General features: G+C 47.4%; 1 protein-coding gene across 5 annotated transcripts in view; it reads left to right on the forward strand.

Moving 5' to 3' along the window:
• LOC149301485 (uncharacterized) overlaps positions 1–17,499 on the forward strand; it is a 251,973-nt gene extending 234,474 nt beyond the window's left edge. For all 5 annotated transcript variants that reach the window (XM_089484030.1, XM_089484025.1, XM_089484026.1 and 2 more), the window contains 3 exons: positions 3,060–3,225; positions 4,075–4,195; positions 15,473–17,499. In XM_089484030.1, the coding sequence (XP_089340156.1) occupies positions 3,151–3,225; positions 4,075–4,195; positions 15,473–16,959 (1,683 nt within the window). In that variant the 5' untranslated portion in view covers positions 3,060–3,150 and the 3' untranslated portion in view covers positions 16,960–17,499. The remainder of the gene's footprint in view (positions 1–3,059; positions 3,226–4,074; positions 4,196–15,472) is intronic.
• The last annotated feature ends 1,775 nt before the right edge of the window (positions 17,500–19,274 follow it).

A 19,274-nucleotide genomic window follows, 5' to 3' on the forward strand; every position in this document is an offset into this window, starting at 1 on the left:
TCCTTCAGCGTGTGAGGGGGTGAATAGGCTGGCCCAGCTCCATCAGGGTTAGCCTGAAGAAAGAGGCTCCTCCCCATAACTGTCACCCTTCGGCCTGCGAGGGAGAGAATTAGTCTGGGCCAGCTCCATCAGGGCTAGGCTGAAGAAAGAGGCTCCTCCCTCCATAACTGTCATCTTTCGGCCTACGAGGAAGAAAATTAGGCTGGACCAGCTTCATCAGCGCGAGGCTGAAAAAAGAGGCTCCTCCCTCCATAACTGTCATCTTTCGGCCTGCGAGGGAGAGAATTAGGCTGGCCCAGCTCCATCAGGGCTAGGCTGAAGAAAGAGGCTCCTCCCTCCATAATTGTCATCTTTTGTCCTGTGAGGGAGAAAATTAGTCTGGCCCAGCTCCATCAGGGCAAGGCTGAAGAAGACGAGCCCTCCCTCCATTCCATCTGCCTTGGTCCAGGCCTCAGAGGGAGAGAAGAACTGCTGGACCTGATCCTCTCCCCCCCTCACCATTTCTTCTCCTTTTGTGTCGTGTCTTTTTAGATTGTAAGCCTGAGGGCAGTGAACTGTCTATTATCCCGTCTGTTGTAAGTAGGGTTGCCACTTTCCCGGTTTGGGGCGGGTCTGCACAGTCCCGCCCAGGTTTGCCCTCGCCCCCGGGATTCCCCCCCCCCCCGGCGACAGACGCCAGGCAGGGAAAGGAGCCTCGCCTCAGTGAGGCCCGTTCCCTTCTTGGCCTCCTCCGCCGGTGACGGAGGCGCCCAGGCAGGGCCAAAGGGCCTCGCCTCAGCGAAGCCTCTTTCCCCTGCCTTGCCGCCTCCTCTCCCGGCGAGGGAGGCGGCCTGACAGGGCCAAGGAGCCTCGCATCAGCGAGGCCCCCTTTCCCTGCCTTGCCGCCTACGTTGCCGGCGAGGGAGGTGGCCTGACAGGGCCAAAGGGCCTCGCATCAGCGAGGCCCCCTTTCCCTGCCTTGCCGCCTCCTCTGCCGGCAACGGAGGCGGCCAGGCAGGGGAAAGAGCCTTTCCTCTTCTTTCTCCTCCTCCTTCTGCCTCATCTCCTCCTCCTCTTCTTCCTTTTCTTCTTGATCTTCTTCCTCCTCCTCTTCTTCTTACTCTCCTCCTCCTCTTCTTCCTCCTCCTCCTCCTTCTCCTCTTTTTCCTCCTCCTCTTCTTCTTCCTCCTCTCCTCCTCCTCCTCTTCCTCCTTCTTCTTCATCTTCTTCCTCCTCTTCTTCTCCACCTCATCCTCTTCTTCCCCTCTTCCTCCCCTTTTTCTTCCTCTACTTCCTTTTCTTCCTCCTCCTTCTTTTCCCCTCTTCCTCCTCCTCTTCTTCATCCTTTTCTTCTTCTCCTCTTCCTCCTCCTCTGCTTCTTCCACTCTTCCTCCTCTTCTTCTGGTTTTTGGCCAGAAAGGGAAGCACATTTCTGCCATCTGTCTAGGAATAATGCCAAATGTCCTCCATTTTGATCATGCCTAAGAAACATGCATTTATATGAAAAAAATTTTTAACAATCATCAATTTTTTGCGTGTCCTCCATTCTAAAAAAATGTGCCCTAGATTTGAAAATTTTGTCCTACATTTGTCCCGGTTTGGAGGTCCTGACTTATGGCAACCCTAGTTTTAAGCCGCCCGGATTCCCAGTGATTGGGCAGCATATAAAGAAATCCTATTATTATTATTATTACTGAAATCAAGATATATTATATCCACAGCATTCTCTTCATCTACCAAGATCAACTATCGAGATTAGATTTGTCTGTCATGACTTGTTTCTCTAAAACCCATGTTGACTTTTTTTGAATATGGCATTGCCTTCTAGATGTTCACAGAATCCCTGTTTAATGATCTACTCTAGAATCTTTCCATAAAGGAGGTCCTCCTCCTCCTCTGCATGAAAGAGAAATCAAATTCTCATCAGTGATTATGACACAGCATGGAAAAATTAGCATTCCTGCATTTAAAGTCTTTTTTAAATATAATTTTTATTGAATTTTATACAATGCATAATTCTGTATAAATATTTTCTACTTTCTGTTGCAACTTATCTGAATTTAAAGTCTGAGGAGACCTGAATCCTCTTGGTTAACCTTAGCATAGACCCACTGAACCCATCATTGACTGGTGAGTCAATTAATAAGAGATTGAGTGAGTCTACTCTGATCAGGACTAAGTATGGGATAGGATACAGGCTACAATTTAATCCTGCATGTGGCTAGAACAGGACATTCCCAAGCCAAGATGGCCAGGCAACAGTGTGGAAAATAGGCACTATCCACTTAGGCAGGGACAATTAAGAATTGTGGCTTCACTGGATGCAGAAGGCTGCCATGGGAATAGGGTATTTCCTTCCCATCAACTCAAACCTCTGGTGCCCCTCAATGCTGGGGGGAGGGCTGAATACCACAGAAGGGGGGCAACCAGAAAAGAGAGGGCTCCTTTCCTTCCCTACCTGATTGGGGGCCTCCCTGGGGGATGGAGGGCAACTGGTTTGGCCACTGGGAAAATGAGAGGCCATCAGGCCAGACAGCCTGACCCAGCAGAACTCTCTATTCTCCAGTATTGCTCCAGGTGGAATGAGGCTACAACTGGCCATTCACTGACACAGGTCCTCCCATAGAGTTGTGGAAGCCGTCCCGCATGGCCATTCCACGCCTGGTGAGAGTATTGGGTGTGAGGTATTGGAGAAGCATCCTGTTGTAGCCAGAAGCAAAATGAAGAAATCTTCCTCTGAGGGCCACTGGGGAGGTCAGGAGGTTTCAACAAATGATGCACTCATTTCACATCTAGCTACAGGGACATAACCAGGGCTCTCTCCAATTCCTCATCTCCTAATCCCCCTCTACTCTAAGAAAGCATGGAGTATCTGTTGTGTAGGGGAGCTGCAGTGAATCTATGTTAGCTCCAGGGGGCTTTGTTTGGTGCAGAGGGAGGAAGGGGATGCCCACCTCTGCATTGGCACAAAGGAGGCATATGTCACCTGCGTATGTCACCAGAAGGATCCTGATTTCTGTGCCTTTGATTGCTGCAGAGTTTCTTGCCAAGCCAATCCTAACTCTGGTCCCTTTCCTCAGGAACTTCATCTCGGCCTCCTTGTACACGGCTTTGGGCCTCTCTTGCTGGAAGTGACCCAAGTTCAGGGCCACCAGGACCCCTGCCCACCTGATGGCTGACACAGAGGCCAACCGGAGGGAGCTGGGCTCCAACAGACAGAGGCTGCCCAAGTACAACAGCTCTTGGGTGAGTCACTATCCTATTAGCTTCATCTGTGTCACTGCTGGGCCAATTTATGAAAGGAAGCAAATAAAATACTGTCCGAGTTTGGCAGAGACAGTCCTGGTTTATCCTCTGCCACCCCATTATTTCAGGGGCTTTTAAAATGTCCTGGTTTCTCTCTCCTCCTCCCACTTTCCCTTTTCTTCAGCTCATTTCAATTTCTGCATAAGGAGTGCCAAGGAGTTTCCACCCCATCAACTCAAAAGTGAGGAGAGGATAAGAAAGAAAGGGGCAGGAAGTTGCCCTTGCTACGAGTCTGAGGGAAAAGCAAACTGCTGTGTGCTTTCCTGCTTGTGTGATCTTCCTCATAAACAACTTTGACCGCCTTCACCACTTTTTGGTGTTGCTTGCCCACATGTGTCTTGTTTTTCCCATCTATGAAGTGTTCGGTGATATGGGAGAATGTATCTGAATATAAAGTGGGGGTGGCCCCATGGCCTTCAAACCCACAGTGCTTCTGAGAACTGCTTTTTAAAAATGACATTTGCCTCTGAAATGTGCCAAGAAATGTCTAAATGCACCATAATTCTTTGATGGCTAAATGTACTGTATGTGTTGGGATAGTCAATATCCTAATCCATCATCAATATCCCAGCCATGGCCTAAAGTATATTGTTTATTATATTGCATATTATATTGAAAAGATTTAAGACAAATTGGATTTCAAAGGCAGTAGCTTTTTTCTTGCTAACAGAATTTAAAGTTTATTCCCTGGACTAAATTCTGAGGTGATCAAATAATGGTTGGGATGCATCATGTGCTCCCCCCCTTTTTATTAGTCATTCTCAGAATGAGGGCTATTTTCTATTACAGGTGACGTTTGCGGATGTGGCGGTATATTTCACTGAGGATGAATGGAAACTGCTGACTAAGAAGCAGAGACTTATGTACAATTATGTGATGATGGAGAATTACGAGAATGTGGCCTCTGTGGGTAAGGAAGCTGAATTCATTGATCTTCCTATAAAGACTGAGGGCCCTTTCATACTACATTATCATGGCACTATGATTCCACTTTAGAATCATAGAATCATAGAGCTGGAATAGACCACAAGGACCATCTGGTTCAATCCCTTGCCATGCAGGAAACACATTGAAAGCATCCCCGACAGATGGCCACCCAGCCTTTGTTTATAGACCTTCAAAGTCCTTTAAAGTCCTTCAAAGAAGGAGTACTTTAGAAATTCTCTGGCTTTTCTGCATGAACGAAGATTCAGGAAGGACTCATCCCATGGTTTCTACAAGCATGTTGATGACTAAAAAAAATTAATAATAATAATAATAACCATAATGAGATGGCACCACGTTCTGAGGGAGTATATTCCACTGTTGAATAGCTCTTACTGTCAAGAAGTTCCTCTTAATGTTTAGGTAGAATTTCTTTTCCTGTGGCTTGCGTCCATTGTTCCGTGTCCTTTGCTCTAGAGCAGCAGAAAGCAAGCTTGCTCCATCCTCAGTATCTCTTCAAATATTTGAACAGGGCTATCATATCCACTCTTAACCTTCTCTTCTCCAGGCTAAACATTCCCAGCTCCCTAAACCACTCCTCATAGGGTTTGATGGTTTCCAGATCCTTCACCATTTTCATTGCTCTCCAGCTTCTCAACATCCCTTTTAAAAATAAAATAATAAAATAAAAATTTTATTTCTATACCGCCCTTCCTATGATCAGGACGGTATACAACCTTATACAATACATACAGTACAAATACGCATACAATAAAAGAAATTACATTAATAAAATTACATTAAAACCAATTCTGGCCAGCTTGCCACTGCTGACAGAGGGGGGGAGACTAACTGGAACCTATATCCGGGAATGCTAACTTGAACAAGAAGGTTTTTAATTCCTTCTTGAACTGGGCCAGGGAGGTAATTGTGCGGAGCTCTATGGGCAGCGAATTCCAGAGGGTCGGGGCCGAGATGGAAAAGGACCTCCTCGATGTGGAGGTTAATCTTGCCCCAGGGACCCTCAGTAGCTGCTGCCCAGATGTTCTGAGTGTGCGGGGCGGAATGTATGGGGATAGGCGGTCCTCAAGGTATCCTGGACCCAAGCCATTTAGGGCTTTATAGGTAATAACCAACACCTTGTATTGCGCCCGGAAGCGAATAGGCAGCCAGTGTAGCTCTTTAAGCACTGGTGTTATGTGGCTGGCCCTGGATGTACCAGTGACCAGCCTGGCTGCCATATTCTGCACCAATTGTAGCTTCCGGGTATGGTACAAGGGTTGCCCCAAGTAGAGCGCGTTGCAGAAATCCAGTCGAGAGGTTACCAGAGCATGTACAACCGTTTCAAGGTCCCTCTGGCCCAGGTAGGGACGCAGCTGGCGAATCAGCTGAAGCTGATAACAGGTGCTCCTGACCGTCGCATCCACCTGAGATGTAAGGTGGAGCGACGAGTCAAGGAGCACCCCCAGACTGCGTACCGAGTCCTTCACGGGAAGCGTGATCCCTTTCAGGACAGGTGGAACCACCGCCATCCCCGGGCCTGGAGAACCTATCACGAGCACCTCCGTTTTCTCTGGATTCAGACTGAGTCGGTTTTCTCTCATCCAGCCCATTACTGACTCCAGACAGGCCACAAGAGGAGAGATGCCATCCCCAGTCACTGCATCAGTCGGAGACATAGAGAAAACTATTTGGGTGTCATCAGCGTACTGATAACCCCGCGCCCCATGTCTCCGGATGATCTCTCCCAGCTGTTTCATGTAAATGTTAAAAAGCATTGGAGACAGAATGGCTCCTTGAGGGACCCCAGATATAAGGGCCCTCTTATCAGAGCACACGTCTCCCAGCTGCACCATCTGGAACCTCCCAGAGAGGTAGGACCAGAACCACTGGAGCGCAGTGCCCCCGATTCCCACCTCTGCCAGGCGCTCCAGAAGGATACCATGGTCTATGGTATCGAAAGCCGCTGAGATGTCCAAGAGCACCAACAGGGACACGCTTCCCCTGTCGATGCCCAGACGGAGATCATCGACCAAGGCGACCATGGCCATCTCAACCCCGTAACCTGCCCGAAAGCCGGTTTGAAATGGGTCCAGATAATCCGTTTCCTCCAAGATCGATTGAAGCTGGATTGCAACCGCCCTCTCGATCACCTTCCCCAAAAATGGCAGTAGCGAGACTGGCCGATAATTATTATGCATCAGGGGGTCGAGGGAGGGCTTTTTTAACAGCGGTTTTACAATGGCCAATTTTAAGCTGGATGGAAATTGCCCATCCCTCAAAGATGTGTTTATAATCCGGTGTAACAGCGAAGTTACCACCGGTCCCCCCTGAGCCTCTAGCCATGAGGGACAGGGATCGAGAGAGCAGGTAGTCTTCCGAACACTTCTAAGGATCTTGTCCACATCATCGGTACTAACCAACTCAAACTGATCCAGTTTAATAGAGTCCATGGAGGCTCTGGATGCCTCTTCTCTAGGTTCTGCGCTAATGCCGGCGTTAAGACCTTCGCTTATCCGAGAGGTTTTATCCGCGAAGAAGTTGTTAAATTGGTCACAGCAGGCCTTATAAGGTGCAAGGATCTGGTTCGGGGCAGGAGGGAGCTGAGTTAGCTCCCTGACTACCCTGAACAACTCTGCTGGACGCGACTCCGCGGACGTGACACGAGCACCATAGAACAAGTTCTTAGCTGCTCGTATCGCCTCTCCATAGTCCTCCAAAAGGCGGTCTAGGAGAGCCTTGTCGGCTAAGCGTAGGTGTTTCTGCCAGCGATGCTCTAGTCGTCGCAGAACCCGCTTCCTCGCCCGGAGATCTTCCGTGTACCAGGGCTTACGTTTGGAAGCAGGCCTGAGAGGGCGCTTGGGAGCGATACTGTGTATAGCCCTAGAGAGACCGGTATCCCAGATACCAGTCAAGGCATCAACAGAATCGCCGTCATTTCCAACCATGTTCCCCTCTAGGGCTTCCTGGAACCTTTTGGGTTCCATCAGCCTTCGAGGGTGGACCATTCTAATAGGTCCACCACCCCCGGAGGGGACCTGGGTAGAAGCCTTGATTTTCGCCTCCACCAGGAAGTGATCTGTCCATGACAGGGCGGAAATATTAGTTATTTCCGCCCACGGATTTTCCGCATCCATACAAAAGACCAAATCAAGCGTATTACCCACACAATGCGTTGGGCCCGAGACCAATTGGGACAGGCCCATGGCCGCCATGGTATCCATGAATTCCCGAGCCGCACCGGATGGAACATAGTTGGCTGCGAAGGTGATGTTGAAATCACCCAGGACAAGTAGCCTGGGTGTTTCCAGCATCAGCTCCGAGACCAACTGTGTCAGCTCGTTAAGGGAGTCTGTTAGCGCACGGGGTGGCTGATACACCAACAAAATCTCTAGACTGTCCCTGGCCTTTAGGGTCAAGTAGAATCATAGAATCATAGAATCGTAGAGTTGGAAGAGACCACTAGGGCCATCCAGTCCAACCCCCTGCCATGCAGGAAATCCAATTCAAAGCATCCCTGACAGATGGCCATCCAGCCTCTGTTTAAAGACCTCCAAGGAAGGAGACTCTATCACCCTCTGAGGGAGTGCATTCCACTGTCGAACAGCCCTTACTGTCAGGAAGTTCCTCCTAATGTTCAGGTGGAATCTCTTTTCCTGTAGCTTGCATCCATTGTTCCGGGTCCTGTTCTCTGGAGCAGCAGAAAACAAGCTTGCTCCCTCTTCAATATGACATCCTTTCAAATATTTAAACAGGGCTATCATATCACCTCTTAACCTTCTTTTCTCCAGGCTAAACATCCCCAGCTCCCTAAGTCGTTCCTCATAGGGCATGGTTTCCAGACCCTTCACCATTTTTGTCGCCCTCCTTTGGACACGCTCCAGTTTCTCAATGTCCTTTCTGAATTGTGGTGCCCAGAACTGGACACAATATTCTAGGTGGGGCCTGACCAGAGCAGAATACAGTGGCACTATTACTTCTCTTGATCTAGACACTATACTTCTATTGATGCAACCTAAAATAGCATTGGCATTTTTAGCTGCCGCATCACACTGTTCACTCATGTTCAACTTGTGGTCTACTTGGACTCCTAGATCCCTTTCACACGTAGTTTCATTCAGCCAGGTGTCACCCATCCTATATCTGTGCATTTTATTTTTCCGCCCTAAGTGCAATACCTTACATTTCTCTGTGTTGAATTTCATTTTGTTAGCTTTGGCCCAGCTTTCTAGTCTATTCAGGTCATTTTGAATCTTGATCCTGTCCTCTGGAGTATTAGCTATTCCCCCTAATTTGGTGTCATCTGCAAATTTGATAAGTATGCTCCCAATTCTGTCATCCAGGTCATTGATAAAGATGTTGAATAGCACTGGGCCCAGGACAGAGCCCTGTGGGATACACTCGATAATGGATACACTCGATAATGGAAGTTTGACGGACGTGGTTCCTGGTGAGAGACAAGGTGTTCTTATGTATCAAGGCAACACCCCCCCCCCCCCGCCCACCTAACCTGGTCTGGTCCTTCACCGAAAACCCGGCAGGGCGGGCCTGCGCCCACACAGCATCCCCCTCAGGCCCAAGCCAGGTTTCAGTAATGCAAGCCAGGTCACAATTACTGTCCTCCAACAGATCGTGGATGATGTGGGTCTTGTTGTTAATTGATCTGGCGTTGCACAGGAGCAGAGACAGGGTTTGTGGCACGGTTGGAATGACCCTCAGGTCCTCTTGGCTAGGAGGAGGACAGGAAGGAGAGATAGATATGACGCATCGATCTCGCCTTCCTCTGTAACGCAAGTCCATTCTCCTACCGCCATACCTCCCCCTGCCCCACACCACCTCAGTGGGAGCTCTGCTCGAGCCAATGTTATCCTCTTCCTCCCCAGCCAAAGCATTCCCCGCGTCCATATCCTCCCCCTCCCCCTACCAAACAACAGAGGGAACAGAGAAGTGACACAGCAGGCATTCTCTGTTCCGAAGCTGGCAAGGACACAATCCTCCTGCCCTCACGCCGCTGCACAGATGCGGAGTCCCCAATAAAAGCAGTCAGTGGGCGGCCTCCCCGGGCCGGTGCGCAGCTGCGCACCTCTAACAACCCAGAGAGAGCTGCCCGGCAGCAAACGCAGCTCCTGGCAAAGTCCGGTGGCAAAAGGAGGCGTAACAGAGGAGGAGACCAGGCAAGCTGGCTTTAAGCGTGCCACTGCCCCGACACGCCCCTCCCTCCGCCTTCCCCCCAGGTGTTCCAAGCTTCAGCTCAACCAGAGCCGCCGCGGAGATGCTATGGAGGCAGGGAGTCCCCAACAAAAGCAGTCCGTGGGCGGCCTCCCCGGGCCGGTGCGCACCTGCGCACCTCTAACAACCCAGGGAGAGCCGCCCGGCAGCAAACGCAGCTCCTGGCAAAGTCCGGTGGCAAAAGGAGAACTGTGGTGACCATATGTGGACACAGTATTCCAAGTGGGGGCCTGACCAAAGCAGAATAGAGTTGCACTATTACTTCCCTTCATCTATAACATAGAATCATAGAGTTGAAAGAACCTAGAAGGGCCATCCAGTCCAACCCCCTGCCATAACACTATACTCGCATTGATGTCACCTAGGATCACATTGGCCTTTTTAGTTGATGCATCACACTGTTGATCCCGGTTCGAGTTGTGGTCTACCAGGGCTCCTAGATCCCTTTCACACATAGTTTAACTGTCATAGCAACTTTCTGTGAAATCTTGGAATTTGTAGTTTAGTGAGGCACTATTGCTTTCCACTATCTAAGGATTCTAAATATCCTATCCTAAACTGTCAATTCTAGGATTTTGAGGGAAGGAACCATGGAGAAAAATGTTTTTGGCTCCAAATGCTCCTCAGTCCATCCATGACCAAGTTTGCTGCCTTTTTTGGCCCCTTCTCCAGTGTTTTGAGACTGTGGAGAGGCTTGTGTAAAATGGCTCCCTTGGCCCTGCAATGTCTCAGAGAACAGGGGCAAAAGGCATGGAGTCAGATATTGAGGGGCAAAATATTATTTGTCTCCCCCCCCAGGGAATACCATGTGGGGGTGCTCCTGAGATCCCCTGGGGGGCAATGTGACCACACACCCCATCAACAACAGTAGTCCATCCCTGTCTTAGAGATGTCTTAAGGCTGTTTTAAGGCTGCTCTCTGGCACTTGACCTTCACCAAAATTGAAGTCCAGGTCCCAATCCCCCTTGCTCTGCCTTTCCCAATGAGTTATTTGTATATTGATAATCCTGCCTTTCTCAACAAATGGGCTTCAGAGTGTCCCTTTTATGCATCACACACACTCTGTGGGTGTGTTTCTGTCTGTGATAGAGAGATGGAAGGAATGTGAAAAATAGAAAGGCAGGGAAGAGATGTTGAAGGTGAAATGGTAAAGCAGTGCAGATGGGCAAGTGGGAAGGTTGGAGAGCGGAGGGAGAAAGGGAAGGGGATCAGGCCTCTGGGAGCCAGGAGGGAAAGGCAGGAGCAAAGCCAGGATCGCCTAGCTCTGTGTGGACAGGAAGGGACCTCTGGGAAGGGCCAGGAGAGGGGTCTTGGGGATTGGGAGGCAGCCACCAACCTGACAGGTTTTAAGAACTGGATTGAGTGAACTTCTGAGAACCAACTCAGATCCTTGGGGGCATTCTCACTGGCTTAAACTCTGGGTTACAAATCGAATTCAAGGTATAGCGTTCCTATTAGAAACCGAATTAACTCTAGAACAGTTCTAGATTAACCCGCAATCATTCCCGCTAAGATCCGAATCTTAACCCAGGTTTTTATTTAATCCGTGTTAAGGGCTTATATACCGGGTTAAAAAAATAGAAGGGTCGAACCTTGATTCGGGACAGGAATCAGAGTATTTAAATAGGAATGATCAACCTCTGAAAGCGGGTTAACTGGATGGGAGCAGCAGAGCACGATGGGCTGGCTCGGGGGAGTCACCCTTTCTGTCCCCATCCGTCATCACCGTTGCCATCTTTGCTTCCCTCACCCCTTTGTCCTTGGCGGTCTTTCAATAAGAGATAAGGATTATCAATTTTTAAAATTTTTTAATTGTTTACAGGAGCTTAATCTCTTCAGCACTTTAAGCTCCTGAAGTCCCAGCCGCTCAAGCACCTGCATCAGTCAAAGGACTCTTAAAGGCTTCCCCCGGTGGATTGCAACCTCCCCTCTGTGTGAGGAGAGCCATTGAACACCATTTGTAACGGAGGAGAGGGTGGATGCACAGCAATCTGGGAGGAAATAGAGCCTTTCCTTCTCTCTTTCCCAAACGGAATCTGGGGAGACATAGGAAACCCTGGATGTGTGTGTGTGTGTGTGTGTATTCCACTTCAACCCACTGCCTTCTCCTCCTTGATCCGATTTTCCAACCCTGGGCTTTGGATGCAGAGTCTCTAGCCACTTAAACCCACTGCCTTCTCCTCCTTGATCCGATTTTCCAAACACACACACACACAAAGAGAGAGAGAGAGAGAAAGGAGGAGGCTGGGTCCATAAGCCAGCCTGATTCCATGCCCTCCTTTCCCAAGGCACATCTTCCATTGCTCCCCCCTGTCCAGTAGGACTTCCAAAATGCCCTCTCTCTCCCTTTGCACAGTCGAAAACCACACACTCCTTCACGCAGAGTCCATAAGCCAGGCTGCAAAGAGGAGGAGAGAGTCTGGGCCAGGGAGGTGTGTGTGTATCCCTTTAAGATGTCTCTCCCAAGGACAGCAAGGCAGCTTGTGTGTGTGTTTGCACGCATGTATATATACACATATGAATGTATATTTGTGTGTGTGTGTGTGTGTGTGTGTGTATTAAGGTGAATTATAAAGTAACAACTTTTTTAATTTATGAAAAAAACCTAATCTGTAGTTCAAAACCCACTGTAGAAATAATACAGTTTGAGACCACTTAACCTGCCCTGGCTCAGTACTAAGGAATTATGGGAACTGTTGTGTTTGTGAGACATTTATCCTCCTCTGCCAGAGAGTGCTGGTACCATAATAAACTACCATTCCCAGGATGGTAGCACTGAGTTATGGCAGTTAATATGGGGAGACACAGAAGAGGACGAATAAGGCTCCTTCTTGTCTGCGGAGACGCAACAGAAGAGCCTCGAATGCAGCCAAGCAGAAGTGCTTTGGGGAGGCAGTTTTCTCTCTCCCTCTCTTTTGTTATTCGTGGGGAAGGATGGTTGAGGGAGAGAGAAAACTGCCTGCCTCCCCAAAACACTTCTGCTTGGCTGCCTTGGAAGAAAGACCCCAGAGAGCCTGGGGGAAGTTCCTCCAGAGAGGCAGTCATCCTTCTGGCTTGGAGATTTGGGGAAAGATTTTTTGGAGAGGCAGCAACCAATGAAAATCGTCTGCATCCAAGGCTCTTCTGTTGCGTCTCCGCAGACAAGAAGGAGTCAGGTAGTGGGAATGCAGGTACAGGATACATCGGTGCATGTTACTCCGAATTATTGTGACGTCATGATGACGTCGCTTTGATTGACAGCCAAAACAAGTGAATGTGAACGAAAAAGTAACAGAACCGGTTTAAATATACACCGATTCATCCATGACTGGGAACAAAACCAGGACAATTACAGCGAATCAAAATAAAATGTTAAGTAAATGGGAACGATGAAGATAAAGCGATTTGAAAAGCAGGATAAAACTTGCTGCATTTTAAGTTGCTTTACAATGAACCGCTGTATTTAAAATTGTTGTAAATCGTAAGTGAGAATGCCCCCCATGTTTTTCAGACATATTTAGGGGTTCCATTTAGTAATTATAATATCTATGAAGGAAGGAAACTTGCTTGTTCTCTAATGTTTCTTTTCCTGCCTGAGCTTGCTTAGTTTCATAGTTGATTCCAGAGGCCCTTTGTTACCCGAAATGCTGGAGTCTGGGAAGGACACCCACAAGTCCTATGCATTTAGGGGAATTTAGTACTTAGCTGAAAAGAGAGATATAGTTTGGTTGGGGCAAGAATGACCTCAGGATTCAGCCCAACTGTGCCAGGCCCAGAAGCACACTGAATTCCAAATGCACTTGAAATAGGTTTTATCTTCTATTTAGGGAAAAAGCAAAACACACACACATAAGCGTTCACACATGGACAACAACTAGATATCAGGTGGGAGTGGTCAAGAGATGTAAGACTTTGATAATGGTAATACTTTAGCTAGGCGGATCTGGATTCCAATTGCTGAGGGTTCGAAATGGGAAGAGAAGTCAGGAGCTCCTGCGACAAGCGAAGTTGGCGAGTGCATTGAGATGCTTAGCCATGTAAACCAACAGACTGTCTGTAATTGGACTGATGTCAAAGAACAGTCAGTCAGGGCAGATATTCCTAAGATCCTATGATCCTATACTGTAATTCTTGCTTGGGGTCAGGATCAGATCCATAAATTAATACAGGTCTTATTTAGCCCAGGGGCTGGAGTTTCTCCACCTGAGATATTAATCATAGAATCATCCAGTCCAACCCCCCTTCTGCCATGCAGGGACTCTCAATCAAAGCATCCCCAGCAGATGGCCATCCAACCTCTGCTTAAACGCCTCCAAAGAAGGAGATTCCACTACACTCCGAAGTAGAGTGTGTTCCACTGTCGAAAAGCCCTTACTGTCAGGAAGTTCCTCTTAATGTCGATGTGGAATCTCTTTTCCTGTGACTTGCTTCCATTGTTCCGTGTTCTAGTATCTGGAGCAGCAGAAAACAAGCTTGCTCCCTCCTCAATATGACATCCCTTCAAGTATTTAAACAGGGCTATAATATCACTCTTAACCTTCTCTTCTCCAGGCTAAACATCCCCAGCTCCCTGAGTCTCTCCTCACAGGGCTTCATGGTTTCCAGACCCTTCACCATTTCAGTCACTCTCCTTTGGACACTCTCCAGCTTCTCAACATATTTTTAAAATTGTGGTGCCCAGAACTGAAAACAATATTCCAGGCGGACTCTGACCAAAGCAGAATAGAGCGGCACTATTACTTCCCTTGATCTAGACACTATACTTCTATTGATGCAGCTGAAAATTGCATTGGCCTTTTTAGCTGCTGCATCACATTGTTGACTCATGTTCAACTTGCGGTCTACTTTGACTCCTAGATCCCTTTCACATGTAGTCTCATTCAGCCAGGTGTCACCCATCCTATCTCTGTGCATTTCATTTTTCCGCCCTTCATTGCAGTACCTTACATTTCTCTGTGATGAAATTCATTTTGTTAGCATTGCCCCAGCTTTCTAATCTATTAAGGTCATTCTGAAATTTGATCCAGTTCTCAGGGGTAGTAGCTACTCCTCCTCATTTGGTGCCATCTGCAAATAAGTATACCCACAATTCTGTCATCCAAATCATTGATAAAGATGTTGAACAGCACTGGGCCCAGGACAGAACCCTGTGGGACCCCACTGGTCACTTCTCTCCAGGATGAAAAGGAGCCATTATTGAGCACCCTTTGGGTTCAGCCAGTCAACCAGTTACAAATCCCTGTAACCGAGTGTTCAAAAAGGTTTAATTAACTTATGAATATTTCCCGGGTTGAGGAATGGTCTGAAACCAAATTGAATGTAATCAGACAGAAATGATTAGCACACTGGCTCTCAGGTCCTTCTTGGCTCTGAATTTCGATTGCGTTTGAAAGCCAGTATACACTAGAGTCTGAGGGTGACATTCCCAGATGCAGCTCAGCAATAACATAGCAGAATACGGAAGCAAATATTCAGCTATATAGATATTGGTAGTGCACTGACCACTTTTCACACTTAAAAATAAGTCACAGACATAGTTGATTTCATCAAAATCCTTGGAGGTTCTCTATCTTGAGTTGCAAAATAATACTAATATTTGCAAGCTCTCCTCTCCGAATTCCATCAACTTCACCATCTCTTGTACACACAACTCCAATCCAAACCACACCAATCCCCATGTGAGCTGCATACTGTTTTGGCTGTGAGTCATCTCCTGGTGCAAACAGCATGAAGCATCCTCTGCAGTTAGCTTCCATCATGCCTTGGGCTCTGGATCAGGACTCTATGGCAGTCTCACAGGAAATGATGCCACCTGTCAATCAAAGTATTTTTGCACATGTTTAATGGAATATCCCCATTCTTTGCTAGCTCCTATAAGTAAGGATACAATTCTTCCATGTATTTAGGGGCATAAGCAGCAGGGTCATGCTTGGGTTACTCACCTTTCTTAATTTAATCTCTAATAAGGAGGGGTTAATGAGGGCTAAATCATGAGTAAAATCCTCCCCTCTTAACTCTGATTTTCAGTCTTATCTCTCATTGTCTTTCTTTACAGAAAAACATTTGAGTCATGAGAGAGTCCACACAGGAAAGAAGTCACATAAATGCCAGCATTGTGGGAAAAGTTTTTCTTGGAAGTCAGAACTAGTGAGACATCAGAGATTCCACACAGGAGAGAAGCCATACAAATGCCAGCATTGTGGGAAATGGTTTTCATTGAAATCAAACTTAGTGAGACATCAGAGAGTCCACACAGGAGAGAATCCATACAAATGCCAGCATTGTGGGAAATGGTTTTCTTTGAAGTCAGACCTAGTGAGACATCAGAGAGTCCACACAGGAGTGAAGCCATACAAATGCCAGCATTGTGGGAAATGTTTCTCTCAGAAGTCAATCCTAGTGATACATGAGAGAGTCCACACAGGAGAGAAGCCATACAAATGCCAGCGTTGTGAGAAATGTTTTTATTTGAAGTCAATCCTAGTGACACATCAGAGAGTCCACACAGGAGAGAAGCCATACAAATGCCACCATTGTGGGAAAAGTTTTTCTTCGAAGTCAGAACTAGTGAGACATCAGAGAATCCACACAGGAGAGAAGCCACACAAATGCCAGCATTGTGGGAAATGTTTTTCTCAGAAGTCATACCTAGTGATACATCAGAGAATCCACACAGGAGAGAATCCATACAAATGCCAGCATTGTGGGAAATGTTTTTCTCAGAAGTCATACCTAGTGAGACATCAGAGAATCCACACAGGAGAGAATCCATACAAATGCCAGCATTGTGGGAAATGTTTTTCTTCGAAGTCAGACCTAGTGAGACATCAGATAGTCCACACAGGAGAGAAGCCATACAAATGCCAGCATTGTGGGAAATGTTTTTCTCAGAAGGCACACCTAGTGATACATCAGAGAATCCACACAGGAGAGAATCCATACAAATGCCAGCATTGTGGGAAATGTTTTTCTAAGAAGTCGGACCTAGTGATACATCAGAGAATCCACACAGGAGAGAATCCATACAAATGCCAGCATTGTGGGAAAGGTTTTTCTCAGAAGTCAATCCTAGTGATACATCAGAGAATCCACACAGGAGAGAAGCCATACAAATGCCAGCATTGTGGGAAATGTTTTTCTCAGAAGTCATACCTAGTGATACATCAGAGAATCCACACAGGAGAGAAGCCATACAAATGCCAGCGTTGTGGGAAATGTTTTTCTCAGAAGTCACACCTAGTGAAACATCAGAGAGTCCACACAGGAGAGAAGCAATACAAATGCCAGCATTGTGGGAAATGTTTTTCTTCGAAGTCATACCTAGTGATACATCAGAGAATCCACACAGGAGAGAATCCATACAAATGCCAGCATTGTGGGAAATGTTTTTCCAGTACGTCACCCCTAGTGAGACATCAGAGAGTCCACACAGGAGAGAAGCCATACAAATGCCAGCGTTGTGGGAAATGTTTTTCTCGGAAGTCATACCTAGTGAGACATCAGAGAGTCCACACAGGAGAGAAGCCACACAAATCCCAGTAGTTAACGGATACTATTTTTTCAATAAGGATTACAAAAAATATATTTTCAATCCAGTGGTGCTAAGAAAAGGCCCTTGTGATTTTGCTTGTAACATTTGTCTGTCCATATGTCTGTTTATGTTTTAAGGTTGTATGTTGTTAAGTTGAGGTTTTCATTGCTAATTGTATAGATAATTACTATGGGTTGTATATTTGACTGGGGATTGTGGGTCATGGTATAGATTAGGTAGATGGGGGAGCTGGGATTTGTTAGAGCTGTCTAGAATAGTTATGGGAATGATAGCTTTTGCAATGTGTGGGATGTTGGCTGAAGAAAGTTGGAGGCTGGTATTAACAGAAAGGGCTAGTTTCTGGGAATGACAAAGGGGGGGATTGTTACCTGAGGGGCATAGACTGTGGGAATTGGAGGTGGGGGCTTGGTTTTGAAGAGGGTGGAGTTTTAGGTTTTGGGTTTTTAATGTATTTTTTGGATTGGAGTGGGCAGTTCTGGCTTAAACGCTGAATTTTTATGTATTCTCAATAAAGTTCTTTGCTGTTTCAACACACTGGATTCTCTGATGCACAGAAGTTCTGAATTTGCACAAAACTGACCCTTTCTTCTCTCCTCAGTCCTCAGCTCCATTCCCAGCTGTAAGTACAGCAGAGGCAAACACACACACACGATATACACAGGGAGGGCTATATTTCCAAGGCGGAGCCTTCCTTTCCTGCCTTTCCCTCCTGAATCCAGCTCTGACTTTGGGCTCCATTGTGGTCTCCTCAAAGGAAGAAAGGAAGGGGAGGCCGCCAAACCCCCGGCACATACCTTCCTTTCCCGAAAAGGCCGGCAGCGAAATAAGCAGCAGCATCTAGGCCCTGGCAATCCCTGTTCATGCTGAGGAGGGGTCTTTGGGGGCATCTGTGCATGCACAGTCTCAGCCCCTGAAGCCATGGCTGCCCTCATATTCTTTTCTGAGGGAGGGAGGGATGTGAGGAGAGCCCTTGTTCATTCAGAGGAATGGCTGAAGGGTCTTCTGAGGGCCCTTGGATGCTATAAGAAGGAAGGAAGCCCTTCTTCTCAATCAAAGAAAGGCAAGGGACCTGCCAGGCCTCCTCTCCCTCTTTCCTTCCCTGCCCCCTCCTCGGGGGATTCCTTGGCCCCAGGTACTTGGGTTATTATGAGAAGAGAGGGCATGGGAGACCCTTGGAGAGAGGCATGTCCATGGAGGGGAGGGAGATCCAAAGGTAAAAAGGTCTTTCAGGAGCCCCCTCCCTCCTGGAAAGTGGAGCAAAGGAGAGACCCTCCCTTCTGAGGCCTCATTTGGGGAAGAGTTTTGTGCTAAATAGAAAGCATCACACAAGATAAGGTTCAGTAGCATTGGAAGCAACATTTGAGGGGGAGGGAATTTTTGTTGTGGCCTCAGGCTGATTCTTGTCGCCTTAGAGAAGGGGTAGGCAACCTGCGGCCCGCAGGCCAGATGCAGGCCGGCAAGGCCTTGGGACCGGCCCCAGGCCGGTCCTGCCGCCGGAGCCTTTGGCCTCTCGCGTGGGGCCTTTGGCATATCAGGAGGAGGCGGGCAAAGGGGGGCAAGCGGTGGGCAAGGGGGGCAATTGTTTATAGAAGCCTCTGAAACATGCATTTATATTAACATTTTTTAAAAAATCAGTAAATTTTTTGCATGTCCTCCATGTTTTTTAAAAAGTGTCCACCATTTGAAAATTTTGTCCTCCATTTGTCCCAGTTTATTTATTTAATTAATTTTTAAAAAACATTTAATTATTTATTTTTTGGCTTCAGCCCCCCAGTTGTCTGAGGGACAACAACCTGGCCCCCGGCTAAAAAAGGTTGCCTACCCCTGCCTTAGAGATTGATACAGGCCCATTGTGACTTAAGACTGGTCCTCCTTATTTGAATGAATGAGACTGGCCCATTGCGATCTCAGAGCGATGCTCCTTATCTGAAGGATTGACACTAACTCATTGTGACTTTGAGCTGATGTTCCTTCCCTGAAGGATTAAGATGGGTTTATAGACTTCAGGCAGGTGTTCCTCACCTGAAAGATTGAGCCTGGCCCAAAGTGACCTCAGGGTTATGATCCTTGCCTGAAGGATTGAGACTGTCCCATTGTGATCTCAGAATCATAGAATCCTAGAGTTGGAAGAGACCTCAAGGGCCATCCAGTCCAACCCCCTTCTGCCATGCAGGAAATCTCAATCAAAGCATCCCAGACAGATTGCTATCCAGACTCTGTTTAAAGGCCTCCAAAGAAGGAGACTCCATAATTCTCCATTGAGGGAGTGTGTTCCACTGTCAAAGAGCCCATTCTGTCAGGAAAG

Source organism: Sceloporus occidentalis, unplaced genomic scaffold (genome assembly GCF_023333645.1).
Source record: "Sceloporus occidentalis isolate IW3139 unplaced genomic scaffold, rSceOcc1.0.p SCAF_21, whole genome shotgun sequence".
Lineage (NCBI taxonomy): Eukaryota > Metazoa > Chordata > Lepidosauria > Squamata > Phrynosomatidae > Sceloporus > Sceloporus occidentalis.